This window comes from Dermacentor andersoni, chromosome 9 (assembly GCF_023375885.2).
Source record: "Dermacentor andersoni chromosome 9, qqDerAnde1_hic_scaffold, whole genome shotgun sequence".
NCBI lineage: Eukaryota > Metazoa > Arthropoda > Arachnida > Ixodida > Ixodidae > Dermacentor > Dermacentor andersoni.
The window spans coordinates 129,198,248-129,215,022 of NC_092822.1; the positions used below are offsets into that span (position 1 = coordinate 129,198,248).

The 16,775-nt window shown below is 46.2% G+C and overlaps 1 protein-coding gene across 1 annotated transcript in view; it reads right to left on the bottom strand.

Moving 5' to 3' along the window:
* LOC126529702 (ATP-binding cassette sub-family C member 2-like) overlaps positions 1-16,775 on the bottom strand; it is an 89,022-nt gene that overhangs the window by 29,088 nt on the left and 43,159 nt on the right. The window contains exons 3-4 of the mRNA XM_072284608.1: positions 9,930-10,106; positions 7,918-8,085 (exon numbers count right to left, since the gene is read on the bottom strand). Of these exons, the coding sequence (XP_072140709.1) occupies positions 7,918-8,085; positions 9,930-10,106 (345 nt within the window). The remainder of the gene's footprint in view (positions 1-7,917; positions 8,086-9,929; positions 10,107-16,775) is intronic.

The window sequence follows — 16,775 nt, forward strand, 5'->3', positions numbered from 1 at the left end:
GCGATTCGCCAGCATCTGAGCGGAGTTTTACGCTACCAATAAACCGTCGCTCTCTGTCCCCTCGGCGCCGTTCTTCCCCACCGTCTCCGGCAAACTAGCATTCGTGGTCAATAGAGGTGAGGTCGCCGGACGGTCTTTGCAAGAAATACCCGTGCCGGTTGTGATGCTCAAAAAGAAAGCGAATTTGTCGATTGACGTTATACCGACCATAACGTTAGTTGATACTGGGGCGACTAAGTATGTGACGAGCTTTGCTCTCAAGAACCATCTAGGCCACAAAGTTATGGTTTCTTAGAACGACGGTATTACCTTTCGCTTCATCCCCTTGGTGTTTGTGTTGTGAGTGTTTTGTTGGCTGGGGAAGTCTTTGTGTCGGAATTCCTTGTTCTTTCTTGTTGTTCACACGATGTTATTCTCGGTATCGATTTTCTTGAACAATGCGGTGCTTCCGTGGACTATGGTTGTGACGAAATATAGTTGAACAAGTTATTTATATCAGCACATTCCGAACAAAGCTCGCGTGGCGGAGACAGCGACACAGACACACTCAGTTTTCTTGGTGAAGTGATTGCTCCATCGTGGTGCCTGACATCCATTCGTGTTCCTGCGACTACTGTTGACTCTGATTGTGTTGACCTTGTAGTTAGGCCTCTCCGCATAAACTGTGCTAGAAATTATACTTGCGCTTCTCTGGCGTGTGTATAACGAAAGGAGTCACCACATTGTAGGCGCTGAACTGTTCCGCCACGCCGGCTGTCCTTCCTCGCGGTATGAAAATCGCTCTCTTCGATGAAGCCGCATGTAGCTCAATAACAGCACTAACTGCGGACGTCTCTACAGCTTGCTCTCTTTGCGATAATCGCCATTCTGATGAGCTAATGCTTGGCATGATCAGCAAGGCCCTCTGTACATCGGAACGGCAAGCACTCGTACAGGTCCTTGCAATGCAGGAGGCTGCATTTGACTTCAGGCATGGAGATGCACACCTTCATTTACCATCGTTCCGCGCTCGCCACAGAATAGATACCGGCTCAGCACGCCCCATCCGCCAGAAGCCCTACCGAGTGTCATCCTCCAAGCGCAACGTTATTGCAGAGTAAGTCAAGGAGATAATGAAGAAAGGTGTCGTTCAAGGGTCGTGTAGTTCACGGGCAGCCCCAGTAATCCTAGTCCCAAAAGAAGATAGCTCCTGGAGATTCTCCGTGGATTACAGACGTCTAAACGCAGTGACGAGGAAGGATGTCTATCCGCTACCAAAAATTTATGATGTCATTGATTGCTTACACGCTGCTTCTTAGTGCTCAACACTTGTTTTGCGATCGGGGTATTGGGAAATACCTCTGGGCCCTGCTGACAAGGAAAATACCGCTTTCATGACTCCAGATGGCCTATTCAAATTTTTATGCATTTTGGCCATTGCAATGCTACTGCCACCATCGAAACATTCATGGGCACAGTACTATGCCGTCTAAAGTGGGAGATATGCATGTGTTACCTCGATGATGCTGTAGTCTTTGGTCGCACGTTTGAAGAAGATAACATACGCCTCAGCCTTGTTCTCGACTGCATCAAAAAAGCTGGACTGGTCCTAAACTGAAAAGAATGTCACTTTGGCGAACATTAAACACTGATCCTGGGACACTTAGTCGACAAAGATGGCGTCAGATCCAATCGTCGTAAGACTGAAGCGGTGAGCTTCTTCAAGCCACCGCAGTCTACACGAGAACTTCGGTTATACATTAGCCTATGTTCGTATTTTTGTCTTTTTGTTCCCCGGTTTGCCGACATCGGTTACCCGCTGACAAGTATTTCGCTACCAGATGCGGCCTTCAATTAGACACCAAAGTGTGACTCGTCATTCTCTGAACATGTTTATATTAACGTCAGCACCCATCTTGCGTCACTCCGATCCATTTTGCCCGACTGAAGTTCACACTTATGCTAATGGAATCGGGAGAGGAGCGGTGCTTGTACAACGTCACAGTGGCGCAGAACATGTCGCATATTCCAGCCGTTGCCTGAGCAAATCTGAACGCAACCATATGGTTAAGGAACAGGAATGCCTGGCAGCGGTTTTCGCCGTACAGAAGTTTCGGTGTTATCTTAACGGTAGACCATTCAAGGTTATCACTGACCATCAGTCTTTATGCTGGCTGGTTGGTTTGCGTGATGCCTCTGGTCGCCTCACACTTTGGGCGCTGCGCCTCCAGGAATACGACTTTGTGGTATCGCACAAGAGTGGCTATGGTCACGCTGACGCAGACTGCCTCTCTCGGATTGCTCTTGCGACTACCCACTGCGATGCTGAGAATTTTGACGACTGTCTCGCTGCTGTTACTTCGACGTTCCCTAACGCGGCGGACTTTCAGCGAGAACAATGGAATGATCTTACCCTCGATCTTCTTTTTGTCGCCGCCCGTACTTCTCAAGGCAGCGGTTGCTTTACTGTCCATGATAAGTTGCTTTCCAAAGCTAATTACTCCGCGCATGGAGCACGTGTTCTGCTTGTTGTCCCCGAGAGTCTCCGCTCCGACATTCTGCGCGCCATTCATGACGATGCCACATACGGCCATTTCGGCTTCGTACGAACGCTACACCGCACGCAGGAGCGCTTTTACTGGCCCCCAAGATATACGAAACAACCAAGTGCTGTGTCGCTAGTTGTGAAACGTGCCAACGTCACAAGCGACCGGCCACCGCAGCCCCGGATCCCATCTGACCATTCACACCGCCAGTACACCGTTCGAGTAAGTAGGCATTGACCTTCTGGGTCCGTTCCCGTTATCTAAACACAAGAACCGTTGGGTAATGGTATGTTTAGATTATCTTATACAGTATGCAGAAACTGCAGGCATACCCTCTTCCACCGCCGCTTGCGTGGCGGTCTTCCTGCTGCGTTCTGTGGTCCTTCGTCACGGCCCACCACATGCCATCATCAGCGACCGCGGTCGTCAGTTTACTGCTGATGCCATTGAAGAGTTCCGTCATTCCACGCTGTATCATCGACCGACCAATGCCCTCGTTGAAAGGACAAACAGAAAGCTGACCAACACACTCAGCATGTACATCTCCTCCAATCAAAAGAACTGGGACGACGTGCTACCCTTCATCACTTACGCATACAACACGGCGAAACACGAAAGCACAAAATATAGCTCGTTTTACCTCCTGTATTCAAGGTCACCGTGAAGCCCTCTGGACACTTTCTTACCCTTCGTTCTGCACAATGGCGATTCTGTATCGAAGACTTTGTGTGTCGCCGAAGAAGCCCGTCGAATAACTCGTCTTCGTACTCTCGCCTCGGAAAAGTCGTTCGAAAGAACGATACGACGACCGGCACGTACAAGTGTCGTTCGAAAAAGGTGAATTGGTTCTTCTTTGGACACCGCAACGCAAACGTGGAATGTGCCAAAACTTTTCGCAATATTCAGGCCCATTTGTAGTTGTGGCCCACCTGAGCTAACTCACTTACATAAAAGCTCACCTTCCTGTGCAATCGTCGGCGATCAAGCAGAACTCATCTGACTCATATTGTCCGCCTGAAGCCTTTCTACCCTGCTTGGCCATCCTGACTCGCCCCCATGGGCTTCGTCTGTTTGCGTGGAAATGTAACGGATACGAAAGGGAGGTAGAAGAACAAAGAAGAGTAGACGAGGAGAACGAAGAGTTTTGAGAGGCCGGACTGCGCTACGATCACGCTACGATCATCGTCCATCTCCTGTAAACAAAGCCATTTCTCCATAACTTCTCGTAATAGTATGTTAGTGGGAAGGCCATTTATGTAAATCAAAACAAACAGAGGACATAAACCTGCGCCCAGGGGAACACCGGAAGTTACACTGGTAAGGGTTCAACGAAAATTGTCAGCATAGGAAAACTGAACATGTCCTGTTAAAAAAAAACATTCGATCCATTTCATATTCTCGGGATGAATACCAAAAGAGGATAATTTTGCAAGGATATTGCTGTGAGACACGCAATCAAAGGCCCTTGAAAGGTCTAGGAATCTAGCATCTATTTCAAGGGCATCGTCCATGTGTAGTAGTAGGTCATGCGTAAATTCGGCTAGTTGAGTTTCATATGACAGATTTACGAAAACCGTGTTCTCAACGGTAAAAAAAAAAACATTGATTCTAGCTAATCCATTAGGTTAGATGCTATAATGTGTTCAAGGAGCTTAGAAGGGACAGTGGTTAGAGAGATCGCACGGTAATTAGTAGGGTTATCGCGCCTTCCTGCTTTAAAGATGGGAACTACCTTCGTTTTTTCCAATCGTCGGGCCGGTTTCCTGTGTTTAGAGATTGATTAAATGTAAAGCACAAAAATTTTATAGAGAGAGTTATAGTGTTTTTAAGTAATTTGACATTTATGTCGTCGCAGCCAGCCGAGGATGATATTTTAAGAGAGCGAATTAGATTAGATGTGCCATCAGGGTTTATTTGCACTTTAGGTTTCTGCCCCGTATGTGAGTGCCGGTAAGCCGCAGCTGTTATACAACACTTTTCTCTTGAGGGATAATGGGAAGCTGCTGGTCATGATCTGAGCATGCCTGCCAAACGCACCCCAGCCCATTCTTATTCTGATTATTTCTGTCTCATGATCCGGATCCGCGGTCACTACGTGTCCTAAGTAGATGTATTCCCTCACCACTTCCAGCACCTCGCTACCTATCGTAAACTGCTGTTCTCTTTCGAGACTGTTAAACATTACTTTAGTTTTCTGCAGATAAATTTTAGACCCACACTTCTGCTTTGCCTCTCCAGGTCAGTGAGCATGCATTGCAGTTGGTCCCCTGTGTTACTAAGCAAGGCAATATCATCAGTGAATCGCAAGTTACTAAGGTATTCTCCATTAACTCTTATCCCCAATTCTCCGCAATCCACGTCTCTGAATACCTCCTGTAAACACGGTGTGAATAGCATTGGAGTGATCGTATCTCCCTGCCGGACGCCTTTCTTTATTGTGGTTTTGTTGCTTTCTTTATGAACGACTATGGTGGCTGTGGAGCCGCTATAGATATCTTTCAGTATTTTTACATACGGCTCGTCTACACCTTGATTCCGCAATACCTCCATGACTGCTGAGGTTTCCACAGAACGAAACGCCTTCTCCTAATCTATGAAAGCTTTATATAAGGGTTGGTTATATTCCACACATTTCTCTATCACCTGATTGATAGTGTGAATATGGTCCATTGTTCAGTATCTTTCGCGGAATCCTGCCTGGTCCTTTGCTTGACAGGAGTCTAAGGTGTTCCTGATTCCATTTGCGATTACCTTAGTAAATAGTTTGTAGGCAACTGACAGTAAGCAGATCGGTCTATAATTTTTCAAGTCTTTGGCGTCCGCTTTCGTATGGATTAGGATTACGTTAGCGTTCTTCCAAGATTCCGGTACGCACGAGGTCATGAGGCATTGCGTATACAGGGTGGCCAGTTTCTCTAGAACAATCTGCCCACCATCCTTTAACAAATCTGCTGTTGCCTGATCCTTCCCAGCTGCCTTTCCTCCTTTGCATAGCTCCCAAGGCTTTCTTTACTTCTTCCGGCGTTCATTGTCGGATTTCGAATTCCTCTAGACTATTTATTCTCTATTTGATTACCGTCGTGGGTGCCACTGGTACTGTATAAATCTCTATAGAACTCCTCAGCCACTTGAACTATCTCGTCCATATTTGTAATAATATTGCCGGCTTTGTCTTTTAACGCATACATCTGATTCTTGCCTATTTCTAGTTTCTTTTTCACTGCTTTTATACCTCCTCCGTTCCTGAGAGTATGTTCAATTCTATCCACGTCATACTTATGTCAGCTGTCTTACGCTTGTTGATTAACTTAGAAAGTTCTGCCAGCTCTATTCTAGCTGTAGGGTTAGAGGCTTTCATACATTGGCGTTTCTTGATCAGATATTTCGTCTATTGCCATAGCTTACTGACATCCTGTCTAACGGAGTTGCCACCGGCTTCTATTGCACACTCCTTAATGATGCCCACATGATTGTCGTTTATTGCTTCAACACTAAAGTCCTCTTCCTGAGTTAAAGCCGAATACCTGTTCTGTAGCTTGATCAGGAATTCCTCTATTTTACCTCTTACCGCTAACTCATTGATCGGCTTCTGATGCACCAGTTTCTTCAGTTCCCTCCTCAGGTCTGGGCTAATTCGAGTTCTTACCATTCTATGTTCACTGCAGCGTACCTTGCCGAGCACGTCCACATATTGTATGATGCCAGGGTTAGCGCAGAGTAGAAAGTCTATTTCATTTCTGGTCTCGCCATTCGGGCTCCTCCACGTCCACGTTCGGCTATCCCGCTTGCGGAAGAAAGTATTCATTATACGCATATTATTCTGTTCCGCAAACTCTGCTAATAACTCTCCCCTGCTATTCCTAGTGCCTATTCGATATTCCCCCACTGACTTGTCTGTAGCCTACTTCTTGCCTACCTTGGCATTGAAGTCGCCCATCAGTATACTGTATTTTGTTTTCCCTCTACCCATCGCCGATTCCGCGTCTTCATAGAAGCTTTCGACTTGCTGGTCATCATGACTGGATGTAGGGGCGTAGACCTGCACGACCTTCATTTTGTACATCTTATGAAGTTTCAGGACAAGACCTGCCACCCTCTCGTTAATGATATAGAATTCCTGTATGTTACCAGCTATATTCCTATATTCCTATTAATCTTATTATTACATTCTCATTAATAGACAGGAGCATGTCGAACTGTGACGGAGTGAAAGGACACAGGACGAGCGCTGACTTACAACTAAGTTTACTGAAACACACATTAGAAATATAAGCGACTCAGATGGTCACATGGCCAACAGAAGAACGCACTACCGGGCCACGTGGATACAGGGCATCTGTTTCCGTATCGAGCTATCTAGGTAAATTAATTCCTGCTGAGAAAGCGCCATCGAACGCTGACCAATGCACCACGTGCCCTTTCGCTTAGTGTAGGCTGATTCCACGACTAATCTGGTGGATTCGCCACTATGCTTAAACAAAATTGTTGTGTCTTTGAGCAGAGGCTTACACTTACATTGCCGGCAATGGGCAGACACATGCGCATAAGCGTTCTTGTCCGAGGACAATTGATACTCCCTAAGTGTTACATTGATGCACCGGCTGGTTTGCCCATGTGCACTCGCCCACACTTGCAATGGAAGTGTAAGCCTCTGTTCAAAGACACAACAAATTTGTTTAAGCATACTGGTACATCTACCAGGTTAGTCGTAGAAGCAGCCCACATTGAGCGATAGGGCACGCGGTGCATTAGCCTGCCTTCGATCGCACTTTCTCAGCAGGAATTAATTTACCTAGATAGCTCGATACAGAAACATATGCCCTCTATCCACGTGGCCCGGTTGTGCGTTTTTCGGTTGGCCATGTTGTAGTTGTAAGTCAGCGCTCATCCTGTGTCCTTTCACCCTGTCACCGTTTTGTTCACACTGTTATCATTATGAATGTATACCAACTCGCCCAACTTTCCACTTTAATATGCTTTGAGGAACCTCAATGCCTAATGGTGCCTGCAAACTGTTCAATTAAATGTACCATGATGACTCATATTTAGCGGTTTTTGTATGTTTATAACGATCTTTGAATTTGATTTTTTTGTGGGTTTGTGACTCAAGGTTCTTCCAACGTGTACTTTCGACTTTTCGGCATTAGACATATTAGGCAGTTGTTCTTTGAAAGTGCGTCTGGCGTATCTCTTTGGATTGGGCGTGTTTCACGTTAAGATATATCGCGAATTTCTTCCGGACTATGGAAGCAGATGCGGCAGTTGCTGCAGGAGTAATGGACACGGCATGGGTTGGCTCGACTCAAGCTCGTTGTACCGCAACACGCACGTAATGAGCGCTGACGGGAGCTATGCTAGGGACACGCAAGCGCAAACGCGCGCGCGCACATACCTTGTTGCTAAGAAGCCCTTTCCTGCCCAGCAATCCATTGAACACCGCTGTCGAGACGTTAGCATCGAGTGCGCTGAGCGGGTCATCCAGTATGTACACACTGCTGTCATGGTATGCCGCCCTTGCCAGGGAGATCCTCTGCTTCTGTCCGCCGCTCAGGTTGTAACCCTGCATGCGTGATTGCACCGTCACTGCCTTCCTTAAAGCTATCGCAAATGCCTGACATTTTAACTAGGCAAATAAGCCATAGCGTAGATTTTTTTTGCGTAGAAAGGATCCCTTGAGTTAAAAGCACAAATTTTGACTTCTCGTGAGTGGATTGGTTGGTCCTGCTTAGCGTTCCGAAGCCTTTTCGTGAAGCACCCTCGGGCATACACTGCTTCATGGAGTCCAAATGGCATCCTCCTGTGCTAAGCTGCGGCGACGATCGATTAACCGGTACTCAGAAGCAAAACGACAAACTTTATTCCATACTTATAAGCCTTTCACCACCTCAATTCAAGAACCCCTGTGAAATAAATTGTCGAGGTAGCGGACGTTTAACAACGCCTTTCTGATGGGCATCTTGCTTTGTAAAATACTTAACGATATATACGTAGCTATGTTCACGTAAAATATGAACTATATTCATGTCGATACTTCAGAGTTTCGTTCAACAGTTACACAAGGTTACCTTTTTTTAAATAAATGTATGGAAGGAAGCGAGGTGCCAGCTACTTCTTTGCAGCGACGTGCTATTAGAAAAGGAACACTGCGGCGAAAACACTGCCATAGCAATACAAAAGCAATCAATAACGAGCTCCCGGGAGTTCTTCACAAATTCTGACACATAATACAACCGCTCACAAATCAGAGCAATGACAAGCAGCGCATTATCACGTGAGCTGGCTTTATGTCGCCCGTGACTTCCTTATGCTCGTGCGCGCTGCCTGATTATTATGGGAACCAGTCGTTGGGTGAGCACGCAGTATGCCGCATCAATATGGGCCCGGATTGTGCGTAACTAATTACACGCAGTTAATAACTTGCAAGTCATATTCGCAGTGTGCAGTACAAAACTTAGCAAAATGCTTCAGAAACAATAATTATTGGGTCCAGCTGACGTTGGCGGTGCCACTTGGTGCACGCAGATCATGCAAGTGCTCCCTATGAGCTCAGCCCGCCTGTGTAGTGCACTAGTCTAGCCCTGCGGCCAAGAGAAGCATCACAAGAAGCTAGTGTCAAGGCTTTCTTGGATGACAGCCATCCTTTATGCATAACGCTACATGTTAACGGCACTACAAATTCCGACACGTTGAACCACCTTAACCTGAACCCCCTTTGCCTCAGAGTAAATTCCAATTTACGGATTTAAGGAAATGTAAAGCTCTAGAAAACTCCTAGTAGACAGCCGCCTAATTCGAATGAAATTTGTCGCATTTAAAAGTCTACTTGTGCCGATTGTATGACATAAGATTTAGATTTGGGCGTCATATGTCCTACCAAAATTACAAAGACATCGAAAAAATTAAAAAAGCAAGAAACATGGCTAACAAGTGCATAATTATGCAGCAAACCACTACCACAGTTTTGTGAAAAGAATCTGTGAGAGCAGCTAAAGCACACACATGTTATAACTAAGTTTACCGCTGAGGTAAAATTCTTAAATTGCTTAGGATGGTTTTACGCAGATCCTACTCTCAAATTAGGGATGTGCTTCAGAGCGGTGTATGTTATATCGTTTGTGAGGTTTAGGTGTCGGCAGAACATACGCTCGGCACATGTAGTGTCGCTTGAACCAACTTGACGAGTTGATGATGCAGCCACCTCGCTATGAAAAATATTCGCTGCTAGTCATGAGGTATGGCGACGCCAATATCGGTGACAATGCAGCTCCGTATGTCTTTTCAGGCGTTAAAAAAGACGCAATAAAGACCCAAGTTGCGATTCGGTGCTGCAGCACCAAATCTTGCCTTTAAAGGGCATAGATTTAGTTATATTATCAGCGTGCAGACTGGAAATATTAAAAGCACCTTTTCTCCAAGTTCAGTCAGATCTCCGGCAGGAAACGACGATATATCTCTCGTGAGGGCGCAGGCTTCGAGTACCTCCCGGTAGCGGTCGGGCTCATACGCTTCTCCGAACAGCACGTTATCCCTGAGAGTCATGTTGAACACGCAGGCAACTTGCGGCGCGTACGCCACTCTACCCTGCAAGCCAAGGAGCACTCATAGCAACACCTGCGCTTTGCGGAATCCAGTGCTGTCTGGTGTCATCGCCATAGCACACGATTTCAGCCGAGCACACAATGGAAAATTGTTCTACGTGATAGAACCTTCATATAAATATTACGCGTATATCAGAACTATAGTAGCAGGAGTTCGCGCAACTCAAGCATCTAAATATGTTTGCTCAGCCGTCGTAGCCCTAGTATCTGCTGGAAGAAATTTTCAACCCTGAAAATAATGCGGCTCGCCAATGAACCAGCCTAGCAGAACATCTGTGTTCAACGTTCTCAAGAAGCGCACATGGCCGAACACGAACGACACAGAAGGCTCATAATAGGTCGAACAAGTTTGGTGATGTTTGAGGGAATTGCTCTATAACTGTTTCAGCCCCTGTGGATTAACATTTCTCATTTTATCGCGAATTTCGGACCGCGTTTTACATTTTGGCGAGCCGTAAGAGGTGAGCTCAGAGAGCGAGGAAAGCAGGCAGGTTCGGCAACTAAAGTGACGCTCTAGAAAAACTTCTCGTTCTGATTCAACCAATCAATGACTTTTGCTTTCTTTTTAACGCTAGATAAGGAGACGGGACGAGAGGACGAAACACATTGACGAGTGTCCGGCCTCCTTTTACAGTCAAGAGCATCTGTATTAAACATTTATAACTAAACTAACTTAACTATAACTAAACTAAATATGACTAAAAATTGCAGGTTTTTCACTTTATTACAAATTGCCTCAAAACTCAACTCTTCATAATGACTTTTTTGTTTGCCATCTGCTATTTTCGATAGGCGCGACTATCCCTTCAAAGTCAAACGCTTGTCATGTCGTTCATTTAACTACGCACATACATTCATTCCACGCACTATAACTTACTGTAACGCTTTGCCTCCACATGTTGCTACCAACGCAGATCACGATAAATTTATAAATCTACAGCTTGCCTGTACTACAGCATAATCCTGTGTTAACTGTCACCTATATGTTCATTGTGCTTTTTTGTTTTATTCCTTATAGTTCTATGATGATTCTCGTTGTTTATTTCAACATATTTGTTTGTGTGTTGTATATCTGTTATTAATTGGTATAGTGCTACATAGTGTTATGACTGTATAGCGAAATTCTAACGTGTTAGCATAGTGTCACATGTGTGCTTTTTGTCGTTGTATTTGTGCCACCCCCCTATGTAATACACTCGGTTGCGAGGGCCTTAGGGGGTATTTTGTATAAATAAGTAAATAAATAAATACATAAATAAATAAATAAATACATAAATAAATAAATAAATAAATAACTATCAAATAGCATCTTCCGTAATGCAAGCTAGTCGACGTTAGAAAAATATTCACAACTGAGAAAAATTACAAGAACCTAAACAAAACGTCAGTACCATACTTCACATAACATAAATAATGTATCCGAGGACATCTCAGCATTTACTATGTGTTGGGAATGGGAAAGCATTAATGTCAAAATAAACGCGGCTGAGTGGTCGTTTGAATCATGAACAGTTCGCCGGGAAGCGAGCGCGTTGACTGCAGGAATAACAGCAGCACCAAAAAGCACACACACACAAGAAAGGAACACAGGCAGACAGGAACAATCGCTGCAATCCCAACTGAGTGTATTCCATGAAAAGAAGATGAATATAAAGGCCACTTCGCGCATGCGCGTTCGGAGAGAAAGAACGCGTGCCACAACACCCCACAAAGTACATCTTCTTGCCGAGAAAAGGTCGCATTCCGAACCATATAACACAATAGACGTATCACTAATGCAATTACTACCGATTGTCATTATATGGAAGGCTTCCAGTAGCTCTCGTGGTGTCTTGTCTTTGCCCCTACCTAATATCGCAAAATACTCTAGCAATGGGTGGATTCAATGCAAAAGTGGGGAAAAAGCAGGTTGGGGAACAAGGAATAGGGAACTACGGCGTCGATTCTAGGAATGCTAGAGGAGAGATTATGGTAGAATTCGATAAAAGGAATAAGCTTCGAATAATGAACACCTTTTTTCAGGAAACGTAGCAACAGAAAGTGGATTTGGAAAAGCCCTAATGGTGGAACAAGAAATGAAATTGATTGCACACATTCTGCCGACCCTAGCACAGCGCAGGATGTAGAAGTGATAGGTAGGGTAAAGTGTAGTGATCATAGGTTAGTCAGTGGTAGAATTTACCTCAAGTTGAAGAGAGAAACAGCAAAATTGGTCAAGAAGAAACAGGTCAACCTAGGGGCAGTAAGGGTAAAAGCAGGCAAATTCAGGCTGGTATCCTGCAAACCAATATACAGTCTTAGAGCGAAGTGATGATGATTACATAGAGGGAATGAATGAAACTAACTAGGCTTGCTTCAAAGGCAGCAATTGAAGTTGGAGGCAAGGCACCAAAGCAATCAGTAGGCAACCTCTCCCAAGCAACAATGGACCCCATGAAGAAACGACAGAGAATGAAAGCGTCGAACTCAAGAGAAAGGATAGAATTCGCGGAACTGTCACAAGTGATCAACAAGGCGAAAATAAGTGATATTCGAAACTACAACGTGAGAAAGACTGAAGGAGCCGTAAAAAAACGGACGCAGCGTGAAATCAGTGAGAAGCAAGCTTGGCATAGGACAAGCGAAGATGTATGCACTGAAAGATAAGCAGGGTAATACCATCAGCAATCCCGAAGGTATAGTAAACGCAGCGTAAGAGCTTTATACTGACCTGTACAGTACCCAGAGGAGTCAGGATACCTCCATTATAAACAGTAATGAACACGATACAGAAATTGCTCCTATAGCTAGCGATGATTTCAGATAGGCCTTGCAAGACATGAAACGAGGAAGATCGGCAGGAGAAGATGGAATAAGAGTCGATTTAGTCAAAGATGGACGACGCATAATGCTTGGAAAACTGGCGGCTCTTTATACAGATGTCTATCGACTGTAAGGGCCCTAGAAAACTGGAAGAATGCAAGAATTATACTAATTCACAAACAGCGAGACGTTAAAGAATTGAAAAATAATGGGCCCATTATCTTACTCTATGTATTATATAAAATATTAACAAAAATAATCTCCAGTAGAACAAAGGCAACACTAGACTTTCGTAAACCAAGAGAACAGGCTGCCTTCAAAAAAGGATACTCTACAATGGATCACATTCATGGCATTACACAGGCAATCGAGAAATCCGCAGAGTACAATGAGCCGCTCTATATGGCTTTCATAGATTACGAAAAGGCATTTGATTCAAAAGAGATACCAGCAGTCTTAGAGGCGTTACGCAATCAAGGCGTACAGACCGCTTACGTAAATACCTCAGAAAATATCTACAGAGATTCCACAGCTAACTTAATTCTAAGAATTCTTATTCACGTATCGAATTCGAATTCTAATTCACGCACGAGTTCTAATTCTATGAAGAAATGGCTCAGAAAGGGAGACATAATCTCTCCAATGCTATTTACTGCGAGTTTGGAAGAAGTATTCAAGCTATTATACTGGGAAGGCTTGGGATAAGGATCGACGGCGAATACCTCAGCAACCTTCGGTTTGCCGATGACATTGTTCTATTCAGCAACACTGCGGACGAGTTACAACAAACTATTGAGGACCTTAACAGAGAGAGTGTAGCAGTGGGGTTGAAGATTAATATGCAGAAGACAAAGGTAATGCTGAATAGCCGGGCAAGTGAACGAGAGTTCAGGATCGCTAGTCAGCCTCTAGAGTCTGTGAAGGAGTACGTTTACCTAGATTAACTAACCACAGGTGTAGTGTCGTAGGGCGACACTAGATGCCCTTAGTTGCATAACTATCAAAGCCATAGAGAGATGGCACCACTGTTGCCCGGGTACCGGGTATATATATCGGTGCTCGCATGAATAAAGGGTCTTGCGTCTGGTGTGATATGGGTTGACATCTGTCTCGTTCTTCTGCTGACCAACACTACAATTTGGCGACGAGGATGGGGTCCGTTGCACTTTCGCCGCCGCCGCTATTCCTCGCCAACCCGGGAACTCCAGCCATTACATGGCCCCACTGGATACGCCTCTTCGAGAATTTTCTTCTCGCGTCTGGAGCTGCCGACCTGCCTGCGCCCTGCCGCCGAGCTCTTTTGCTACACTGCTTGGGGCCGGAAGGAGAACGCATTTTCGATGCACTCCCATCGCCAACTGCGCCGAACGAAGCTACTTCAGCCGCGCTCTCCGAGCAAGACGCCACAGCGACTAGTTCCCCAGACGCATACGACGTGGCCCGCGAGACGCTGGCTCGACATTTCGCCGACACGCATAACGTTCGGCTGGAACGCCACCACTTCCGCGAACGCCGTCAGCTACACGGTGAGTCCATATCTGACTTCGCCCTCGCGCTTCGAGAACTGGCTGCCTCTTGCAATTTCGGTGAGCAAGCAAACGAAAACATGTGCGAGCAGTTCATCACTGGCGTTGCATCTCTGCAGTTACGTTCACGATTGTTATTGGAAGGAGACGCACTGACTTTCGACCGTGCCGTCGAAATTGCGCTACTTCGTGAGCGAGCTCAGCTCGAGTCTGAAGCCTTTGCTAATCCCATTCAGCGCATCATACAACAGCCACGCCAACGTGACGCTTTTGGAATGGCCAGACAAGATAACCGGCGTTTCAGCGACAATGACACGCGCGTCCCAAGTCAAGCCCGCGTTCGTCATGCTCTCCCGCCAACTTCAGACACGGCCACCGCCGTTGTTCCGTACAGAGGAATTTCAGGTGTCTGCGGTAATTGCGGCACAGCAGGTTGCGAGCCGTCTGTGTGCCCCGCTCGCGGTAAGACCTGCTTCGCATGCGGCCGCCGTGGTCACTTCATGCAAGTCTGCCGTAGCGGCCGCAGCGCACGAGGACGACGCCCGGCTCGCGTCCGCGAAGTAGTTTCTGAACAGGACATGTCAGACGCCATCAGCATTCTCACTGTTTACGAAGATAAGCCCACAGGTGTCTACACTATAGTGGCAGTCACGCCAATCAACTCCTAATCGCAACCGCGCGTTGTGAAGTTCTTGGTCGACACTGGATCCGCTGTGTCAATTATACGTGAACAAGAATTCCGAAGCGTGTTCGAAGACAGCACACAATTGACTAGCTCTAAACTTACTTTGTTGGACTTCCAACGCCGGAAGATTCCTGTGCTGGGACAATTTAAAGCCGGAATCTCGTACAAGGAAAAAACGGCCGTTATAGAAACTCATGTCGCACCCGGAGGAACTTCTCTTCTTGGTCTGGACGCTGTGCAAGCTCTAGAACTACATATTGTGGGTGCACAACTACGTTGCCTGCACACGGCTGCCGAAGAAGGTTCAGATGCCACGCTGGAAGGAGCAGCTAAAACGGCACAGGAACAGCACAGCCCACTAAGTCTACCAAAGTTCAGTATGCCAGCGTTGCTATGGGCAAAAGTTTGCCATTTGTTCTCACCAGGCCTTGGACTTGCCAAGGGCATTCAGCACAAGGTCAAGATAAAGTCGTCAGCCTTTCCAGTCGCGCAGAAGCTCAGACGTTTGCCACTTTCTCTGCGCAAGCCGGTTAGCGACCAGCTTGAGCATCTTCTTTCTGATGATGTCATTGAAAGGGTTAACGCTTCCGAGTGGGTTTCTCCTATCGTTGTAGTCCGCAAGAAGGACGACAGTATCCGCCTCTGCGTTGACTTAAGAGAGCCTAACAAAGTGATTGTAGTTGACAGCTTTCCCTTGCCCCATACGGAAGAGCTGCTACACTCTCTGAATGGAGCACGCCACTTTTCAAAGCTCGATTTAGCTTCTGCCTATTACCAGGTGCTGCTTCACCCAGATAGCAGAGACCTCACTGCTTTCATTACGCCCGATGGCCTTTTTCGTTTCAAAAGGGTGTGCTTCGGACTGGCATCAGCCCCAGCTGCGTTTCAACATCTCATGACAACGGTCCTGCAAGGCTGCAAAAGGGTACTGTGCTACCTAGACGACATCATTATCTTTGGCAAGACTGAAAAAGAGCACTTGAGAAATCTGGAGCAAGTTCTTCAACGAATCTCTGAAGCTGGACTTAAGCTCAATGAGAAATGCGTGTTTAATGCCTCGGAGATACCATTTCTTGGGCATCGCGTCAGCTCGGAAGAAATAGCTCCCCTTCAAGCTAAGGTTGATGCCATTGTCCACGCTGCCACCCCCACAGACACAAGCACGCTGCGTTCATTTTTGGGCTTGGTTGAGTACAATGCTAAGTTTATTCCTCACCTGGCTGAAGAGGTAGAACCTATGCGTAGGTTGCTTTGTAAGGATGTACATTTTGAATGGGATGACGCTGCCGAAAAGAGCTTTGCAAGGGTAAAGAAGCTCCTATCCTCGCACAAGATACTGCAAATGTTCGATCCGACGCTCGCTGTTATTGTGGCCACAGATGCGTCTGCTTATGGCCTGGGAGCAGTACTACAACAGGCTCACGGCCCACACACTCGGACTGTTGCATTCGCATCCCGAACTCTGACAGAAACGGAGCGGAAGTACTCAGCGGGAGAGCGGGAGGCCCTGACGTGTCTGTGGGCATGCGAGAAATGGCACATTTATCTCTGGGGACGACCATTCACGTTGGTAACGGACCATCAAGCCCTAGTATCTCTACTTTCGACACAAAGCACAGGACAGCGACCACTTCGCATC